Source organism: Colletotrichum higginsianum, chromosome 8 (assembly GCF_001672515.1).
Source record: "Colletotrichum higginsianum IMI 349063 chromosome 8, whole genome shotgun sequence".
Taxonomy (NCBI): domain Eukaryota; kingdom Fungi; phylum Ascomycota; class Sordariomycetes; order Glomerellales; family Glomerellaceae; genus Colletotrichum; species Colletotrichum higginsianum.
Window position 1 is genome coordinate 58,358 of NC_030960.1, and position 17,523 is coordinate 75,880.

Here is a 17,523-nt window from a genome sequence, read left to right on the forward strand (position 1 = left end):
TTTCCCTAGCGCTGAACTTAGATTGAACCCTTTTGGAGTCGCACTTGGAAAATTGGGAACAAAGATTTGCTGCATTGTTCTCCGTGTGGCCTCTCTCATCCGTCACAACGGTCTCGGCCATGCCTGAAACTTCAGCTGGTTACATTACAGCCCGCGGCTCCAGTAATCATTAAACAAACATCCCTGCAATGGAAACAATGGAAGGCCCAGGCTGAGCGCCCTTTACCCCTTACCCGAACCATATCTAGCAAGCGCTCCGCTCCAGACCCCAAAGACCAAGAAAGAGGGTGATCCGTTCCTGTACTTATTTTGATAACATTGCAGGGGGCAAGCCAAAGACTTTTTGGCTACGCCTTTTATTGGAACGAGGATACCATCTCTATGAATGTTTAGTACTGTGCTAGTCTCCCAGTCTTAGCTGTGACTAGAGGGACAAAGGCGAATGTTGACCACCCCATCTTTGGCGCATTCAGCATGAGCAGATTCGACGATTCAAGATCGTATTATTTATGCAGAGTGTCCTAGGTCAAGCCTTGTTTCTGCCTCCTGTGAGTTTCCAAACCCATGCCCCTTGGTCTAGATGTTTGCAAAAGGGGACCCTGAAGATCGATTACCACGTGTTGCAGAGAATTGAGTAGCAGAGCGTCAGGCGGCTAAGGCGATGGCAGGAAGGCCCATGTTCACTTCGCGACAGTCTCGTACTTGGCTCTGCCACGCTAGGTAGTAAGGGGCTTTTTTTTAAAAACTCTGAAAGTCTCCTCAAAACTTTGGAAGGTTGATTTGTCGACAACAAGGTTTCAAATTCTTTGCACGGTCTTCCAAGGCCCAGGTGCGTTCTTGGCGCCCTCTCACTGACCCTGATCAGCTTCTAAATACTTGAAAACATTTGAATTTGGAACAAAAAGTGGCTGAAATGAGAGTCTCAGTGGACGCCTGATGTATACATTATGTTTTTGAATAAGATGCGTTACAAGCGTCTCAATCTCTATGCCGTTGCCTGTAGAATCAAAGAGTGAGAATCTCATGGTGAAGATACTTGACTCTCAAAGCTTGAGGGCTTGTAACAGAACTCAATGAACTGATATCTGGGAGAGTGGATCTGTGAAAGGAGTGCAGATTGGCCAAAGTTTTTCAAAGCAAGTCACCTGCATGTGATCCCACCAGTCTTGTTTTAGCTATGCTCTTCCCCTATTGCAGCTGCCCGTATTATTTGTAGAGAAGATCTTCCTAAGCATTGATATTCAAGCTCTTTTTTATTGTCAACTTGCGTTTCTTGTTCAGAAATACTGATTGCAAATAAACCTAATGCTGCCCAAAATAAGTCAAGAGTTTGGGTTGCATTCTAAATTGTAAAAGCAATGCAAGCTGCATAAAACAGCATAAAAGTGCACCCTGACTGGCTGTTTGATCCATGCCTCCGGTGAGTACCGAGCTTTTGCCTCTCGTTGTGCTAGGGTGACAACCAGGATTGTCTTATCCCAGATGCGTACGCCGAAACGATACAATCATGTTAAACACAAATCAGGCAACGCTCTATGACATAAAACATGCTGAAAGCCAAGGATTAACCACACTCCAGCTATATGAATGATGGTCGAAGATTTTTCATCCATCAGCCCAGGTCATGCATACACAATGTTACCACCACGCGGCCGAGACAATCAGAGGAAATAGCAGGCACAAAGTTGCCTATCTTACGAAAAGTCATTAGAAGCTACATGCGCGCGCATTCAACCTAACTAAACAAAACTTGCCATGATGGTTTGGTCCAAAATGGCAAGAGTGTAACGTTGCAATCTGTTGTGCCTCCAGCGTCCTTATCACAGATCCTCCGTTTCCGTCCAGTGTTCCACCTTGAGGGCTCGTTCAACAACCCCCTATAACAATGCCCGCAGCCTCTGGGGGTCCAGAGGCGCCCTCGGCACGTTGGTTCTTACCGACACCGGGACGGTCCCTAGCCCAATCAGCAAGACCGTCTTTGGTCATGCCAGTGTACTTTAGCAAGTCTTCCTCCGAAATCTCGGCCCTCTTTGTGCTTTGCAGCCGTTGAAACAGTGACTTCTTCGCCTCTTTTCGTTCAGTCGTGGAGGGCTTCGAGTCAGCCGTGTCGTGTCCAATGAGCGATATCTGGCTCTCTGTTTTGAAACTTTGATCGAACATGTTTATTTGCCACGAGAATGTGTTTCGGATGCTCGGCTGTGTGCGCTTGATGGGTGAACTGTTGAGAGACGAAAGTTCAAACGCCAGTGTAGATGCTCTGGGGTTTGAAGCCGGTCGGTAGCAGTTATGACTTCAAATGGATGAAGCAATGAGGTCGTGGTCTGCTGAGATTTGAGTCGAGTACAAAATGTTCGCGATGAGACCCGAGATCCGAGATGCACATGACATTTCGCGACGGAAGTCTTGTTATATAGGCGAATCCTATTGCTACTGGCCCACATCAGGCACGAATGTGAGATCGTGGCTGCGATCAACAAACGTGAGTGCCGACTCCATTCCATCGCGGCACAGATGGTACGAGAGGTCACAAGGTCGCTGTCTCAACCCAACGTCCTTCCTGTCTTGGATTAAATAGTGGCTGCGTTGGTTGGTTGCGGAGGACCAGGCTCCTCTAATTGGAGTTGCCGAGTCTTTGCGGAGCCGCATAGTGGGACAGGGGCCACACATCGGCCTATCGGGCAACATGACCTTGTCGGCTGCGTCACGGCGACACCGAAGAAATTGCTGATGGGACTGAGCCCCAAAGCCGCATGACTAGGCAAATATCCCCGAGGCTGCCATTGAACCCTCTCAATGGCTAACTGATATGGACAGAGTTGGGTGGAATCAGTGGAATGGGTTCCGAGCCTCGGCTCAGCTTGAGCGGCGCCATGCAACTCGTGTGACTATCCTACATTGATGCTGTGATGAGGTGCAGAAGCTGGTGTTGTGCTATTGGCTCCTGGGATATCTACAACAGAACGCGATGTTCAAACTCGCGCCGCTCGCTCTCTAAGACCAGCGGGCCACCACTGGGGCCGCTGGCGTCGAGGCTCAACGTCACCCGCTGCAAGTCGGCAACTACGCACACCGTCTCCCCGATGTTCTGGTAGTCGATCTCATGGTGCCCAGCGGTCTCCTCGTTCTCTTCCTTCTTGACCTCGCGAATCTCAACGTTGGGGTACGGCAGCCTCCCCTCACGCAGTGGAACGATAAGAACAGGCACATGAAGCTCGGACTCGCCAAACTTGGCATCCGACTTGTCAACACCCAAGCTCTTGAAGTTTCCCCGCTTCCGGCCACCGATGAGCCATGTGTCACCAGGGCCGGTGACATCGTAACTGAATTCATAGTCCCGGTTAATGCCCTTGCCATCGCTAACAGCCGTGTCCCAGACCCGAGTCCATCGCAGCCGCAGGTTTGCAGAGAGCAGTTGGTTGACGGCTACTGTCGAGCCAGTGGGTTGCTCGTCGGGGGGAGGAAGCTGGATGTCGACTGAATGGAAGACGGGAATGGAAGGCACGTCGACAGGGATAAGGATCGAACGGGTCGCTGATTTGATATCCCCAATGGCCAACTTGGGATTTGCTGACTGCCAGTCCCAGAGGAACTGCTTTAGCGCCGCATAGACATCCTCGCTGCCTCCAGGAATTGTTCCCAACCCTTTAAAAACAGGGCGGGAAAGAAGAGTCGAAATAAATGACGTCGGAACCTCCCCGAGGAGAGCGGCGCGCTCCAAATCATAGGCTGACAGGCTGGACTGCACCTCGGCGATGACTCGGCTGACCAGCAAAACCGAGAACGATGATATCGGCGATGTCTGAATAGCTTGCGTGAGGGACTGCTCGACCAGGCTGATGATATCATCTAGGAGGACATTATATTGAAGCTTGAGGTAGAGCGTCCGCTGTGTCTTCGGCGTGGTGGCACCCGCAGCTTTGCGGGTGATTTTGTAGAGTAAACTGGCAGGCTGCCTCGGAAAAATCAGGACTGGCTTGTCTGACGAAGGCGCAGAATGAGCGGCAAAGACGTCCGAGTCAAGGAGCGCGGTCTTGAACAACCTCAGTGGGCTCAGCGAGGCGGTCGAGACGCTGAAGCGGGAAAATAGTGCGTTGTGTTTGAAAACATCCTGTACGTTGACGCCCAAGGCAAGGGCGACAGGAACAGAGAAAATGTTGGAGTAGTGATACGTGCCGTCTTCTGTCGTGTAAGACATTTCGACTCTGGCCGAGATGTTAGGGACATCTTGCTCGATTGTATAAGGAAAGCGCATCTTCATAGTAGATGACGCGTCAATGGTTCCGAAGCGGAAGAGGCCTGCTTCCAAGGGCCTCTCATACTCGAATTCGGGTCCGAGGAATTCCGCTTCAGTCGAGATGATCCTCAGACCACCAGTCAATGGCTTCACGGTGAGTTCGCAAGACTTTATGGAATTCCAGCCTGTTGATAACTCCAGGTCGACAGAATTGTTCTTGTCCAGCTGAATATCTCTGGCTGCCGTAAGTCGACAGCTCAAACCGCCTGCTGGGCGATACAGCTCCAGGTCCGGCAAGCGGAAGATGTGGGCTGTCTTGCTTGGTGTCTGGTTCACGTCTCGCTCCCAGTGCAGATCGACCTTGTTGCATATCAAATCTGCTCGGTCGATTCTGTAATGCCCGAATACATTTGTCTGTCACTAGTCAGTCATCTGCACCACTGCGTTAAGGCACGGTCACCTACAGTGCTGGTGAGACGGAGCTTGTTGACACCGGGCTTCAGGATGTTCGCCTCCGCGGTGTGCAACCAGACCTCCTTTGTGCCCCCAGATGTAGTTCTAGAAAGACGAATAGCCGCCTTCTCTAAGCTGAGGTCGTCCATAAGCAGACTGCGCAGCTTGATGGTAAGAGAGAAGCAGTCCTTTCCGGTGTGGTATTCGGGAGACCCAACCACTTCAACTTGGGTGAAGAGATGACCTAGAGGAACTCTCACTTCACTGGAGAGCGTATTGGCCACGCTCAACACTTCGTCGAGAAAGCCAAGAATGGCGCTCTTGTCGGGGTATTGAACCTCCGAAGTGGTTCCCAGAGATAGTGTCTTTTTGCGCTGCTGCTTCTCGTTTTCGGCGGCGGCTGCTTTTGTCAGAAGCTTCAGTCCTACTCGAACGAACTCGTCCTTCCTCTGAAGCTCCTTGAGACATTTAGAGTACATTACGAGCATCGACAGCTCCAACAGACTCCAGCTGTTCTCGCCAAAAAATGGTGTAGTCATGTAAAAGAACGATGCCGCGGGCCCATACTCGCCGAGGTGGTATTTCAGCACGGCCAAGTCGGCCATGCTTGTTTTGACGGCATGATTGTGGTTTGCAACGGTGTAATGGCGCAAAGCCTTGTCGGTAAGGGTCTCGTAAAGGCGGTAGAAGTCATCTCGATTGTCAAGAGCGGCGTGCAAGAGGCCATTTTCGATGCCGGCTGACCCTGTACAGATTGGCTCCGAGTTGTCCGGGCTTGACTGCTCATTGTTATCACCATCAAGCTTCACGTCCTCGAACTCGTTGCCATCCATCTCCCCGAGAACCGGCGCCGAGGTCCATCCAATATCCCAGCCACGCTTTTTCCCGCTGCCCTGGAGTACATTCCTGGATAGGGCGTATAGCTCGGCACGACGCGCAGCTAGTTCTTCCAGGCCAGCCTTGAAGAAGTGAGCGCTCGGTGCTGTTGAAACTTCGCCATTGGATGATGTTGCGCCAGGGAAGATGCCGGGGCTTGGCGGCTGTCTTGTGGTTGCGTTTGTCCCCACACGCAGAGAAGAGTTCCGAGCCGGATGCATCATCGTCTTGAGCTCTGGGATCGAAGACTTGGGTTCGTGGCCATCGGTGGGGGTCAGGGTGGATGGCGGGATAGGGAGTGCTTTTGTGGAAGTCTGAGCAAGGATTTGCTGCGCGACTGAGAAGGCGAAGGATGCGACAAGGTTGTCGATGGCCTCGGCCAGAACGGGATTTAGGATGGGAGAGTCCTCTTCCGTCAGCTTGTTCTTCAGTGCCGCCAAGATATCTGCTCTCATCACTTGCGAAACGGCAGGGACGAATTCCAATGTCCTGCGGCAGATCTCGGCCAGCATTGACAAGTTCTCGGCCTCATCCGTCTGCTTGGGAGGCGGTGCTCGCGGGGCAACGCCGTGAAGAACCGATTCCTGCTGTTCCCTAAGCTTTGCCAGGAGCTCCTCTCTGGTGGACCAGGCGTTGCCGAGGCGAAGCAGAAGAGAGATCTGTCTCGCAAATATGTAACAGCGGAAGTCATAGACCGAAACGTTGTTGCCAACGATCATCTCGCGGTATGGCTTCTTCGTGGAACTGATGGGAATGTCGTCAAACTTGTCGGTTGGCGGTATTTCGGTCGCCTGCAAGTCAACCGGCTGCTCATCTTCCATGGAACCGTCATCGGCGCCCAGCTGGGCTATAGCGGCTTCGGCGCGCTTAACCAGATCCTCGGTATGGCTCAAGAGCGAGCCACCGTGCGTCTGGGGGTCCCCGGATGTCGCCTGTTCCTGGATGACGGTGTCGAGACCAACACTGAGCTCATCGTAGCCGACGAGAGCATCTTCGACTAAGCCTACGCTCTCAAACCCACGGGCCAGGCCCTCCTTGAGGATGAAGAAGGTGCAGAAGTTCCAGCCTGGAAGAACGCGCTGGGCGTCTTTCTCTTTGATGTCCTCCTCGTATTGAGATACCCTCATGTCAAAAGACGACAGAATCAGTTCCTTGAACTTGCCGATCAAATCTTCCCAGGCATTTTCGGCGTCCTGGCGCGACTCGGTGTAGCCGGTCGGAGTAGCGGGTACCACGCGGGGAAGGACATCATAGGGCACATCGTTAATGCCAATGCGGATCTGGGCAACGCGGTCAACAGCGCCCTTGCTGGAACTGTTGAAGTCGGACCGGAGCTTCTCCAGGAGTGTTGAGGAGCCAGAGCCCCATCTCGACGTCCTCGACTTTTCGGTGGCATCAGGACCCTTGCCACTGACCCTGGGCTGGTTTGCAGCAAAGGTGTTGGGTATGACGACGTGGACAATGAGGAACTCAAAGGCGTCGTGGTTCTCTTGGGTATTCAGCTTTCGGGTCGACTGCGAGGGGGGCGTGTTCTTCTTGATCCACTCTCTGATCTCGGCTCTCGTCTGAGACTTGTACGTGTCGCTGTCGTCGCATCGAACGAGCAAGACCTTAAGGTAAGGTGTCCGTCTCAGCCCCGGAATCTGATGGCGTCGTTCCTTGCCGGGCTGGCGCGCAGCTACCGTCGGGGCGTCGGTGGTATCAGACGACGCGCTCTTGCCTCCAATTGACTGTGTCTGGAAGCCGTCATCTTTTGTGCTGGCACTGACGGAGCGGCGCAGCGAGGGAGGGACGGTGGGCGAGGACGGCGCAGCGGAGTCTCCGCCGGCGGACGTGAGCTCTACGTGAAGGGTGTCGATGGATCGTAGAGGGCCGGCGTGGGACTGCCAGTGCAGGTTGCGCAGGGGCAATCGCGGGACGAGGCCCGGGGCCACGAGCTTATAGACATCATGAGGGTCGAAGTACTCGACTGCGAAGCGCATGCTTTAGTTAGTTGGTTCAACACACTGTCCGTTGCACGCAATCGCAAGCGTTGCGGTCCGAGAGAACTGGGGGAGCAACAAACGTACGTACCAGTGACTTTGGAGGTTGAAAAAGGCCGCTCCATCTTGAACGGCTCCTCCAATTTGGATGTTAAATTACATGGTCCGTCACGGCGCCATTTCACAAATTGCGGAGGGTGGGTGCTCGTGGTGCCGCCTGCTGCAAGGTGTCCAGGAGGTGTCAAGGTGTGACATCTCGGTGAGGTTCCAGCTTGGGTGGGGTGGAGGGTTGCTGGCTTCATCCTCCGATGATTCCCCGAAGGCGGTGTACCGTTGGTTGGCCTAAGATGACGCCGGCTTGCACCACCATTCCGACGGAGGGGCGCACGGCGGCAGAACTTTTTTGGGTTTCTCGGAATCGGTTGCCCCTCGTCTGCAGGTATTCATGATCGGATTGCAATTTCAAGCATGACCCAGACGAACAAGAGATTCTGTCCCAGCTCTTCCCGACAATACACGCGTTTCCCTTTGCAAACCCCTTTTTCGTCCGTCCGCTGAACATCATACGCCATGTCTGGACTTCAGGCCGTCAAGTACACCCGGGGTCGACTCGAAGTCTTGGATCAACTCAGGCTTCCCCACGAATTTCACTATGACGAGGTTTCCACCAGCGAAGAGGCTTTCGACTGCATCAAGTCCATGAGAGTCCGTGGCGCACCCGCCATCGCCATTGTGGCTGCTCTCGCTCACGCTGTTGAACTGCATAACGGCAGCTGCAAGGCCTCTTCTCCTCAAGACACCGTATCGTATATCGACTCACGCCTGGACTACCTCAAGGAGAGCAGACCGACCGCTGTCGACTTAACCAATGCCATCAACCAGCTCAAAACCCGCATCAGAGGCGCACCCCAAGATGACGCCGCGTCCATCATCGCCGCTTATATCGACGAGGCCGAGAGCATCCTGCGAAAGGACCTCCAGACCAACCTCTCTATCGGTGACCACGGAGCTCAATGGCTGAAGGATGTCGCTGGCGCGTCGCCCGATTCCAAGATCTCTATCCTCACCCATTGCAACACCGGCTCGCTGGCAACCTCTGGCCACGGGACCGCCCTCGGCATTATCAGAACCCTCTGGTCCGGCAACCTCCTTCAGCACGCCTACTGCACCGAGACACGGCCCTACAACCAGGGCAGCAGACTGACAGCCTTTGAGCTCGTCTACGAGAAGATCCCCAGCACCCTCGTGACAGACTCTATGGCGGCCGCGCTCTTCAACCTGCAAAAGGAGAAGATGAACATTGCCGCCGTCATCGTCGGCGCCGACCGCGTCGTCCGCAACGGCGACACCGCCAACAAGATCGGAACTTACCAGCTCGCTGTCCTGGCCAAGCACCACGGCGTCAAGTTCATTGTTGCCGCTCCCACCACCAGCATCGACCTCGAGACTGAGACCGGCGCTGGCATCAAGATCGAGGAGCGCAGGCGCGAGGAGTTGACCCAGATTTCCGGCGCGGTCGTTCAGGCCGACGGCGGTGTCAACGTCAAGCAAACAGCTCGCGTCGCGACAGCCGACCAGCGCATCAACGTCTGGAACCCTGCCTTCGACGTGACACCGCACGACCTGATCGATGCCGTCGTTACGGAAAAGGGCGCCGTCGTCAAGAACGCCGAGGGACGCTTCGACTTTCGTCACATCATGCCAGAGAGATGGGCCAGGGTGGTTGGCCAGTAAAGACGAAAGGATCGTTTAAGGTTGTGTCAAAATTGACAGGCCCGCAAGCTTCCGCTGCAGTCCAAGGGTGGTACACGATTAAATGATATATAGAGGGAGGATACGGATATGGCGTAATGACAACCGACTACTGTATGTGTACCGAGACCACGCTGGGAACCCAGCTCAGGCGGAATCCTTGAGAGCATGTAAGATCAGCTTCTGGTAACCTCCCACAGCCTCCTCGAGTTCGCCGACCGTAATGTTCTCGTCGCGGCCGTGGGCCACCAAAATGCTGCCTGGGCCGTAGAGGTAGCGCGTGTGAGAGCCCTTGAGGTTGGGGATATCAGTGCCATAGTTGGCCACGGTCGTCTCAAACCCTACATCGCTGTGTTAGCTTTCTTTTCCGTGCCTGCTTCTCGGGCCGATGGAAACCTGCTCACCGTCAACATCACAGTTGGCCTCTACGACGCCGTATCCGTGTGTGCACGTCAACTCGAGCGACTCGGAATCGGTCTCGTCAAGTATCTTCTGGATCCTGCCCTTGACGATGTTTCCGCCATCCTTCTCAGGGCCGATAGCAACGCGGACTGCGATTCTAGCCAGAGCCGCGGCAGGGATGACGTTCTGGGCGACGCCGCCATTGATCTGGCCAACGTTCACCGTGGTATTGCCCCATTTTTCGGTGCTTCCGAGGTCGGTCGTGATGACTTTGGCCAAAGCCTTGATCATGATCTCGTTGGCCGACTTGCCCAGCCAGGGGTAGCCGGAGTGACCAGCAACACCCTTTGCCGTGATGTCGCAGAACACCCCGCCCTTGTGGCCGCAAGCTAGCTTGCCTTCGGTTGGCTCGCCGAAGATGACAGAACCAAACTGCACAGGCGGGTCGGCCTCCTGCAAGGAATCGGAGAAGAAGCGCATTCCGTCACCCGTGTCCTCCTCGCCGATGACGAACAAGAGCATCACATCGTCAGGGTCGACTTTGTCAGCGCTGAACAGGTCCTCGAGGGCAATGATCTGAGCAGCGACGCTGGCCTTGGCGTCTACGCTTCCCCTTCCACTTATACGGGTATCGGGCGTGATCTGGTCATCCGAGATGCCATAGGGAATGTGCGGCGGCACGACGTCGTAGTGAGATGAGATGACAACGCGTGGCTTGGGCTGGCGTTGGTTCGTCTTCCAGGCCAATACGTTGAAGCGCGGTGTCTCGTTGGAATCGTTACTGCGCGGAGGCAGAAACTGGAGAGACGAGACGTAGCCCCGGCCAGTCAAGTAATCAACCAGAAATTTTCCCGCCGCACTCTCGTTGCCCGAGATGGAGGGGATTTCAATGAGGGAGCGGTGCAGCTTTAAAAGCTCCCCCCGCCAAGAAGGTGCGGTAGACGAAGGCGACGAGGAGCCCGGGAGTACAGACGAAGCATGAGGGGTCAGCCGGGGGGTGTCGGCGCCGAGGGGTTGCTGGATGCCCAAGGTGGCTGCCAACGGCAGCAAAGCGCCCAAGGACAGAAACTGGGAGATGTACATGGTTGCTGGCTGTTTGGAGCTCGGATTCGACTTGAGGTTGGACAGACACGCGCGCACACCCAATCGTATTGGTGAGAAAATGCGCCTCGGAACCAGGTAGCAGCGGCCGGGCGTGAAAGTTAGCCGGAGCTTGGCTCTGTTTGCAGGCAGAAGCGATGTCGGAAGAAGAAAGCGGACGGAGGTCGGCTTGCCTCGAGGCGGGAGCGGGTGTCGATAACACAGTCTAGCACTGTACAAATGAGGTCATTCCCTTCCAAGCTCCCGCCATTGGCTCCAGCCACATGCACGGATGAAGAAGCATCAGCCACCCCCATATTCACGCATGTTCATGAAGTGATCCATGCTTTTATTGAGGTGTGTTTCTTCGCAGCTGAGGGAGCTGCTGGTGGGGGGGGGGCCTTCATTCACGTTTCAGACACATGAACTGAGCTTTCTTGGCCTCTATTACTGTTCAACATCCTGTCTCCAGATGTAGCTCTCTCCCTCTTCGCAACAGTTGATGAATATGGAACAGAGGTACCATGTAAACGAGACAAACACGGTCATCACTTTGTTGTTTGTACTTTGGTATTCAAATTGTGGTGTTGGCGCAAACCCGGAAGACCAACTCAAGTCTGATCCATGATCGAGTGACGTACCAACAAACAGCTTGCTGCATAGTTGGTAGCAGTCACTTGTGACAGCATTGTCTTAGCATTTGGGCTACGAGACCATGCGGCTCGACGCCTTGGGTCTCTTGGTTGACTGGACGCAGCTGCTCTATCATTCTGTGCCATGAGACCTCCTCCTTGTCATGGTCTGATATTGACTTGGCCGTTACGATACCGGGCCGGTTGATTTCGTTCCCCCTTTGTCGCACTCCGTTCTGTTCTGCGAATGGCCAATCGCTATCGCCACTCGTCCTATGCGACCTTGATTGCAGAAACAGCAAAACCCTAGCGGGTAAAACTTGGAGGCCAATAGGTACATATTTGCTCTGTCCAGCTCGGTGCGTAAGGCCCGGTCGTGTTTGATGTTTTTTGAGAGACGCACCGAACATGCAACAGAACAATTCCAGGTGGCTTCAGTGGGTTCATAGCGGCATGCTCACCCATTCTTTCCCCAGACCTGCTGATCTCGGGGGCTAGATATCCAGCCTGGAGCACTCAGGAATTTGCGACGGGGTCTGGGTCATGCCGTCCACTAAAATCCCACCGACTCCACCCGGCCGCTGTTCCTTGCCTCTCTGGGATTGGAGCGCTGAATTGCAATGCCTCGCCAGGTACCTGGTTCTCTCTCTCTTTTTGTCCTATCCCTCCTATCCTATCCTCATTTCGCTCCGCCTCGCCTGACTTGGACCCTTCTCGGATTCGACAGACCTCCCCAGCCTTCGCTTCTTTTCTCGACACTGGGAGCTGTCTCGGCTTGCACCGTTTGCCAGCTTCAATTCGTAACACCAGAATCCACCCACCCCCTCCTTACGATACCCGACGACGCGCACTCGACCCCGGCTTACGCATACATACTGGGCCATCTTCAACATCCTAGATGCAGCTGGCGGCATTATTTGCGCGCCACTGTCGGCTTCCGAGACGTCCATCCTAAAACAACCTCGTTCTGGCCCCTCGACTTCGTCCTCAGATTGTCCTGGATCTTGCTCGAGCTCGCCCATTGCGCCGGGCTTCGCTTCGGTCGGCCTTGACGTGCTAGTCATCGCCTTGCGAAGGGATGCAGGCGAACAGAGGGAATGCCGAGGCCCTGGGTCGAAAGGCCAAGGTGCGTCACCACAACCACCCCGTCTTGATCTGTTGCGACGTAACGCTTGACTGCCCGCTTGTCCGGGCGGCCAATTGTCCTGCGCTGTGGCCCATCACATCATTTCTATTTTCTTCTGACTCTTTGATAGCTTGCTCGCTCGTACCAGGAGCTTCTTGAGTGAGTCCCGCTGCCTCCCTCCCGATGCTTCGACTCGAGCTGACCCCTCTCCCTCTTACAGTGAATTCTCCAACAAAGATCTCAGCTCCGTCGGCAACTACACGCTCGGTCGCCTCATCGGAAAAGGTTCATTTGGGAAAGTCTACCTAGCCACTCACAAGCTCACCAATGGCTCCAAAGTAAGTCAGGCCCGCCGGCAACTGGACATTGAATAGTTTTCGACCGATGACCGACTTACTAACATGCTTCGCCAAAGGTCGTACTCAAGTCCGCGAACAAGGGCGATTCGAACCTCGCCCGAGAGATCCACCACCACCGGCAGTTCGTTCATCCCCATATCGCCCGTTTGTACGAGGTCATAGTCACGGAAAATCTGGTGTGGCTGGTATTGGAATACTGCTCTGGTAACACCATCCTTTGCCACCTTGGCAGCACGAACACGACTGACGTTCCGATAGGTGATGAGCTCTACAATTACCTACTCGAACATGGCCCCTTGCCCGTACACAAAGTACAAAAGATTTTTGCGCAGCTCGTTGGCGCCGTCGCATACGTACACCAGCAATCTTGCGTTCACCGCGACTTGAAACTCGAAAATATTCTCTTCGATAAGCACGAAAACGTTAAACTGGTGGACTTTGGCTTCACGAGGGAATATGAGGGCAAGTCCAATTACTTGCAGACATTTTGCGGCACCATATGCTACTCGGCGCCAGAGATGCTCAAGGGCGAGAAATATGCCGGGGAAAAGGTCGACGTTTGGAGCCTGGGTGTCATTCTCTACGCTCTGCTCTGCGGGGAGTTGCCATTCGACGACGATGATGACAGCGTCACACGAACGAAGATTCTCAGCGAAGAACCCAGATTTCCCGAACATCTGCCGCCTGCCGCCATTCCCTTGCTCAAATCGCTCCTCTCAAAGCGGCCTCTCCTTCGACCTTCGCTCCCCGACATACTCACAAATCCGTTTCTCGCCGAGCATGCGCCGGCACAGCAGGCCATCTTGAAAGTGCAAAGGCCCGCACCATTCTCGACTCATTTAGAAAAGGAGACTCTTCAGCGTATGCGGAGCGCAGGCGTTGACATCGACTCGGTCATAGAAAGTGTTCTGGCCCAGCGATGCGATGCCTTGGCTGGCTGGTGGACCCTCCTCATCGAAAAGGAGCAGCGCAAAGTTCGCAGGAGGGAGAGGAGACGTCGCGAACGAGAGGCTGAGAACAGGAGTCTGCGTCGTCTATCTGCAGCGTCAAGCAGACTGGAGCGGATAGCACCGGTGCTGCAGGAGGTCGACGAGGATGGCGGACTGACAAATCGTTTCATCAGGCTCGAAGACGCGCCGGTAACCCCGAGGACAAGGGGCCGGTCCGAGAGGAGGAGCGCCCACTACTCGGATTTCGGGGATTTGCCAGGGCTTCCGGAACATAGCAAGGAGAATGGAAGCCCAAACACGGAGGAGCCACCGCCTCCCATTGACAAGGACTCGATCCGGTCTGCCAGTACGTCTAGAAACCGTCGTCCGGTTCCGCCTCCCAAGGAGGGCGTGATCCGCAGCGCGAGATCGCGGGGTTCGACCTTGCACCTAGTGACCACCTCGGAAGCTTTGGCGACTAACGGAACGCCAGAGCGACCCCCCGAACAGCAACAAAAAGTGCGGAAGAAGCCCTCCCAGGCTATCATTGCCCACTGGAAGAATTGGACGCACTGGTTCCTCGAAAACACTCGTAGGGGGAGACATGCCAATAAGAGAGGCAGCCACTCGACACCCAACCTGGTCGATAAAAACGGCAGTGTCGCCGGCAACAGTAGCAAGCACTCGAAAGACACTAGTCCTCGGCCGCAGACGAGCAAGTATTCAACTACGGACGAGGCCGTGTCGCAAGTCAAGGCTGGCCTGCCTCGCGGAGTCATGGCAAATGGCCATCTGAACAAGGCACTGCCAGGACAGAGAGGGTCTGGCGGGTTCAATAGCCCGGTGACAGGAGCAGGTTCGACGCCGTCGCATATGCCTTCTCGGATAACGACGTCGTATAAACGGCAGTCCTTGTCGCCGTCTCCCATGACCCCTCGAACAACCATGAGGCGCTCCTCGGCAGGACTGAGGGGCCGGAAATCCACTTCTTCGTCGGTCTCGTCTATTCGTTCAATGCCCCATCACCATCACTCCCACTCCAAGGCTTCGTCAACAAGCTCCAACGGCTCCGTGTCGACATCAATGTCCAAAAACACTCTGCAGCGCGGACAGTCACCTCACCATTCTGTCAAGGTTCTTCCCGCCACCCCGACCACCACAGCGTTCCCATCCAACATCCGCCTTGTCCGGGGACCGGGGCCTCCGGCTCCTCTTGCCCTATTCAACGAGGGCATGCCCCCGCCACCGATTTCGGGAATGCAGGCTCCGGGCTCGCCGAATTTTTTTTCGCAAGGAGGAGGGATTCAGTTTGCGAAAAGGAAACGGAACATCTTCAAGGGGCCGATGCTGGCTTTCGGCGGTGGCGGGGGCGCCAGTGCAGGCGCAGGCGGAGGCAGCGCTACCCGAAGCACAGGGTCCAGCCACTCGCGGAGTGTAAGTGCTTCCGGCATCGGGCGTCGGTCCGGCGAAGTGACGATACAAGAAGAAGAGGAAGGTGAAGAGGCTGAAGAAGAGATCGAGGAAGTCGATGCCTTTAGTCCCGTTGTCGGAGGACCGGGTGAGCGCATTGAAGAACAGATCATTGAAGATGGCGAGACAGAGGCCGCGGGAGGTCAAGCCAAAGTAGACACGGATGCTGTCCCGGTGACGCCAAAGACCAAGGTCCCGCCAGTTGAAGCATGATCGATGATCGAGAAGGCAAACACAATTCTGATGGCTTCACAAAACACTGCCCCTTCCCCCTTTTTTTTTGTTATAAGATGAACTGTATATTTCCAGTTCCATCATCCACGCTCGAAAAAACGAGCCGAGACACAAGCTCTCATATTGTTATTTTCTATGTTTCATCTTCGGCGTCGTGTACCATACTTAGAGGATACCTTGTACTAAATAGTAGGCGCTGATGCTTTCACAAATGAGAGGGGAAAGATTTACCCAGTCAACGCTGGCCACCATTACCGCTTTCTGCAACATTTGTTGGATGGCTATTCCACCCAATATGTCCTGAGTAGGGATATACAGTGCTGATTACCGCCGCCCCGCTCTGGTTGCGTCCCTGAGCCCCTCCCTCGCGGCCACAACCTTGTCGACAGTTTCCTGTGTCGCACACACGGATGCATCAAACGGCTTGAGGGCTGAGTCACCCATGATGGCAAGCGCGGCTAGGCCTAGAAAGCCGTGATAAATGTCGGGCGGGGCGCCAGGGTACTTGGAGAAGCCGCCGATGAGGTGTTGTGTCTTGTTCATGATAAAACGGCGTGACGGCTCGGTGTCGATGAGGTCGACGTGACCCAGCATCTAGATATACTGTCAGATTTACACCGTTTCTCGAAACCAACAAACCAGGACGCACCTGCAATGTCCCTCCAACCCACCAACAATAGCAGGTATCCGCCAACTTGTTACATCTCCCGTTGAAACCCACAAGACGCAGGTTGGAGTTCAGCGAGAGATCGTTCAGCGAGTAGGGCAATAAAAAGTTGTCGGTGGCGGTGTCATCCGTGTCGTCCTCTCGTTCGAGATATTCAAACTGGCGGTAGGCGAGAAACTTGACCAGCAACGACACGTCTGGAATACCCTGGTGGAGGATCTCGCTGCGGTGAGGAATAGCACCTTGGGTGGGGGGCCGATCGAGAAGGACGAGGGCGCTTACCGCGCACCACGCGTAGCCAGCTGATGGCCGCTTTACTCAGGTTTCGTCATTCAGTAGACACTTCCGCCATGTAGGGGACGTACCGTGGGATTCGTTCTGGTGGGAGCTCTGCGCAAGCCCGCCGTCGTAGGTTTGGCCCTGGCGGATGTACCTGACCAGCGCATCAACGTCAATGTCCTCGACCCAGTCGTCGTCTCCCTTTTTGGTATCGCCCCGCAGTGCCCACCGTATGGTGGCAGCCAGGAAGCACAGCCGCATGTCATTGCCGCCTTCTATGCTCCCGTCGTCCAGGACGAGCTCTCCGAAGCTCCCATCCGGACGCTGTAAACGCTTGAGCCACCGCAACGTCACAACCCTGTCCACGCCCGCAAAGGCACTCGTTGCCGCCTCATGCCCGTCTGCGATGATGGCCAAGCTCAAGAGCGCAAAATACGTCGACGCCAGGTTCGCCGAACTCGAGTTTCTCGTCCGGGCCGTGCCCTCCTCAATGTCCCAGTCCGCGTATAGCTCGGTAGGTAGGGCGTGGGTTGGCGAGCCACAGAAGCCGCCGCCAGTGTTGTAGAGACCTAAAACGAAGTTCCGCGCGGCGACTCGATCGGCGGCCGTGAGTAGATGAGGGTTCTCTTTGGAAGGCTCGGGCGGGGAGAGGATGTCGAGAGCGGCGATAATGAAGAAGCTTAGGGCGATGCGCGAGCTGTCGTTGGAAGTGTACTGGTGCGGAAGGAAGGTCTTGTGGCAGCGCTGCCAGTATTTGATGTGGCGCGCCTTTTCGAGCGGCATCGTGGCATCGGCTGTCATCTTTAGTCTTGAATTACTCGGTGTTGCGGACCCGGAAATAGAGTGGTGGGATTGTCGGGGCTTGCGATGTTATCCAGAAGAGAGACATTCTCGGCCGTTGGAAAGACTGCATTCTAGGAAGGGATAATACAATCAGACAAAGGCACCCCACCCCCCACTCAGCTTAGGTACCTAGGTAGGTAAGGTAGGTAGCTATGGACCTAGCTGTCAATGCGCTAGCAGGGGAGAAGCGCTGGAGCCTCATTAC

The 17,523-nt window shown here is 55.0% G+C and overlaps 6 protein-coding genes across 6 annotated transcripts; 2 read left to right on the plus strand and 4 right to left on the minus strand.

Annotated features, from left to right (window-relative positions):
- Positions 1–1,866: 1,866 nt before the first annotated feature.
- CH63R_11031 (uncharacterized protein) lies at positions 1,867–2,160 on the minus strand (the record flags this gene model as incomplete). Its single annotated transcript, XM_018306005.1, has 1 exon — positions 1,867–2,160. One exon carries the CDS (start codon positions 2,158–2,160, stop codon positions 1,867–1,869), a length of 294 nt encoding a protein of 97 aa, XP_018152846.1.
- A 790-nt stretch (positions 2,161–2,950) lies between these two features.
- CH63R_11032 (Tmem1 family protein) lies at positions 2,951–7,847 on the minus strand (the record flags this gene model as incomplete). The annotated part of the gene is made up of 3 exons (XM_018306006.1): positions 2,951–4,648; positions 4,699–7,532; positions 7,637–7,847. The coding sequence occupies 3 exons, from the start codon at positions 7,845–7,847 to the stop codon at positions 2,951–2,953; spliced, it is 4,743 nt and encodes a 1,580-aa protein (XP_018152847.1).
- Positions 7,848–8,115: 268 nt separating this feature from the next.
- On the plus strand, positions 8,116–9,279 carry CH63R_11033 (Methylthioribose-1-phosphate isomerase; the record flags this gene model as incomplete). Its single annotated transcript, XM_018306007.1, has 1 exon — positions 8,116–9,279. One exon carries the CDS (start codon positions 8,116–8,118, stop codon positions 9,277–9,279), a length of 1,164 nt encoding a protein of 387 aa, XP_018152848.1.
- A 165-nt stretch (positions 9,280–9,444) lies between these two features.
- CH63R_11034 (Acetylornithine deacetylase) lies at positions 9,445–10,782 on the minus strand (the record flags this gene model as incomplete). Its single annotated transcript, XM_018306008.1, has 2 exons — positions 9,445–9,638; positions 9,702–10,782. 2 exons carry the CDS (start codon positions 10,780–10,782, stop codon positions 9,445–9,447), a joined length of 1,275 nt encoding a protein of 424 aa, XP_018152849.1.
- Positions 10,783–12,489: 1,707 nt separating this feature from the next.
- Positions 12,490–15,508, plus strand: CH63R_11035 (Serine threonine protein kinase; the record flags this gene model as incomplete). Its single annotated transcript, XM_018306009.1, has 4 exons — positions 12,490–12,537; positions 12,668–12,696; positions 12,758–12,875; positions 12,953–15,508. 4 exons carry the CDS (start codon positions 12,490–12,492, stop codon positions 15,506–15,508), a joined length of 2,751 nt encoding a protein of 916 aa, XP_018152850.1.
- A 345-nt stretch (positions 15,509–15,853) lies between these two features.
- Positions 15,854–17,276, minus strand: CH63R_11036 (Prenyltransferase and squalene oxidase; the record flags this gene model as incomplete). Its single annotated transcript, XM_018306010.1, has 3 exons — positions 15,854–16,123; positions 16,179–16,513; positions 16,562–17,276. 3 exons carry the CDS (start codon positions 17,274–17,276, stop codon positions 15,854–15,856), a joined length of 1,320 nt encoding a protein of 439 aa, XP_018152851.1.
- Positions 17,277–17,523: the final 247 nt, after the last annotated feature.